Here is a 1,933-nt window from a genome sequence, read left to right as displayed (position 1 = left end):
CCCCTATTTTCCCCAATGCCCCCCAAATTTCTTTCCTCGTTTTCCCCCATTTTCCCCCCAATCCTCCACAAATTTCCTTTCCCATTTTCCCCCATTTCCCCCATTTCTCCCAATTTTCGTCCCCCATTTTTACCCAATTCCCCCCAAATTTCTTCCCCCATTTTTTCCCAATTACGCCCCAATTTCCTTTCCCATTTTCACCCATTCCTTCACAATTTCCTCCCAAATTTCTTCCCCCATTTTCCCCAAATTTCTTTCCTCACTTTCCCCCCATTTTTCCCCAATTCGCTCCAATTTTCTTCCCCCATTTTTCCCGATTCCCCTTATTTTCTTTCCTCGTTTTCCCCCAAATTTCCCCAATCCCCCCCAAATTTCCTCCCCCAATTCCCCCCCATTTTTCCCCAAATTCCCCCCACCCCACAGCCCCCCCACCACCACCACCCTCCCCCCCCTCCCCTCCCCATAACCCCCCACCCCTCCCCCACCCCTCCCCCCCTCCCCCCCCCCACCATGCCCGCCCCTCCCCCCCTGGCCCTGGCCTTGGCCTTGGCCCTTTGGGCAGCGCCGCCCCCGGCCCCGGCCGCGCCCTCCGGCCCCTCCGGCCCCTCCGGCCCCTCGGGCCCCTCGGGCCAGCCGGGCCCGCCGCCCCCCGAGCCGCCCCCCGAGCCCGACCCGCGCTTCCCGGTGGTGCCCACGCAGTACGGGCGCCTGCGGGGCGCGCGCCGCGACCTCTCCAACGAGCTGCTGGGGCCGGTGCAGGCCTTCCTGGGGGTGCCCTACGCCGCCCCCCCGCTCGGCCCGCGCCGCTGGGCGCCCCCCGAGGCCCCCGCCGCCTGGGGGGGGGGTCCGCGACGCCACGGCCTTCGCCCCCGCGTGCCCCCAGAACCTGCGCGCGGGGCCGCCGCCGCTGATGCTGCCCCTGTGGCTCAGCGACAACCTGGAGGCGGCCGGCGCCTACGTGGCGGCGCAGAGCGAGGACTGCCTGTACCTGAACCTCTATGTGCCCACCGAGGATGGTAATGTACCTGTGACACACCTGCGACACACCTGTGACACACCTGGGTACACCTGAGATACATGGGATATACCTGGGGATGGGTCTGGGTGATACAGAGCAAGGACGGCCTGTACCTGAACCTCTACGTGCCCACCGAGGATGGTAATGTACACCTGGGGTACACCTGGGGACAGGTGTGATACACCTGTGACATACCTGAGATACACCTGGGAGACATGGGATATACCTGGGGATGGATGGGAAATACCTGGGTGTGAGTGTGGGGCTGCGCAGAGCGAGGACTGCCTCTACCTGAACCTCTACGTGCCCACCGAGGATGGTAATGTACCTAGGGACAGGTGTGATACACCTGGGGATGTGTGTGACACACCTGGGAGAGAGCTGGGGTCCATGGGGTACAGCTGGGGATGGCTCCGGGGTGATACAGAGCGAGGATTGTCTGTACCTGAACCTCCACGTGCCCACTGAGGATGGTAAATTACCTGTGACACACCTGGGGACAGGTGAGGGGCAGGAACACACCTATGGACAGGCACAACACACCTGGGCACACCTGGAACATACCTGGGGATGTGTTTGACACACCTGGGGGCAGGTGAGGGGCAGGAACACACCTGGGGCACACCTGGGGACAGATGAGGGAGGGCTGGGAATGGCAGGAATGGGCGTGGCTATGGAAATGGGTGTGGTCAGGTTAGGGGAGGGGCTCTACCTCAGCTCTGCACCCATTCAAAGAACAGACATGTGGGCGTGGCCAGGTTTGGTGGGCGTGTCCAGGTTTGATGGGCGTGGTCAAGGAGGGAGGGGCGTGGCCAGCCCCACACAGGCGAGGGAAGGAATGGGGCAAAAAATGAGAAAAGTGGAGCAAAATGGGGAAATTGAGGAAAAAAGATGGTGGAAATTGAGGAAAGGGGC

At 62.0% G+C, this 1,933-nt stretch overlaps 1 protein-coding gene across 1 annotated transcript in view; it reads left to right on the top strand.

Annotated features, from left to right (window-relative positions):
- Positions 1 to 895: 895 nt before the first annotated feature.
- LOC131570590 (neuroligin-2-like) overlaps positions 896 to 1,933 on the top strand; it is a 7,323-nt gene continuing 6,285 nt past the window's right edge. Inside the window, 1 exon segment of the mRNA XM_058822957.1 lies at positions 896 to 1,016. Coding sequence (XP_058678940.1) covers positions 911 to 1,016 — 106 coding nt within the window. The 5' untranslated portion in view covers positions 896 to 910.

Source organism: Ammospiza caudacuta, chromosome 36 (assembly GCF_027887145.1).
Source record: "Ammospiza caudacuta isolate bAmmCau1 chromosome 36, bAmmCau1.pri, whole genome shotgun sequence".
NCBI classification, from domain to species: Eukaryota; Metazoa; Chordata; class Aves; order Passeriformes; family Passerellidae; genus Ammospiza; species Ammospiza caudacuta.
Note: the sequence above shows the minus strand (reverse complement) of the source record. Positions and strands in the feature narration are given on the sequence as shown.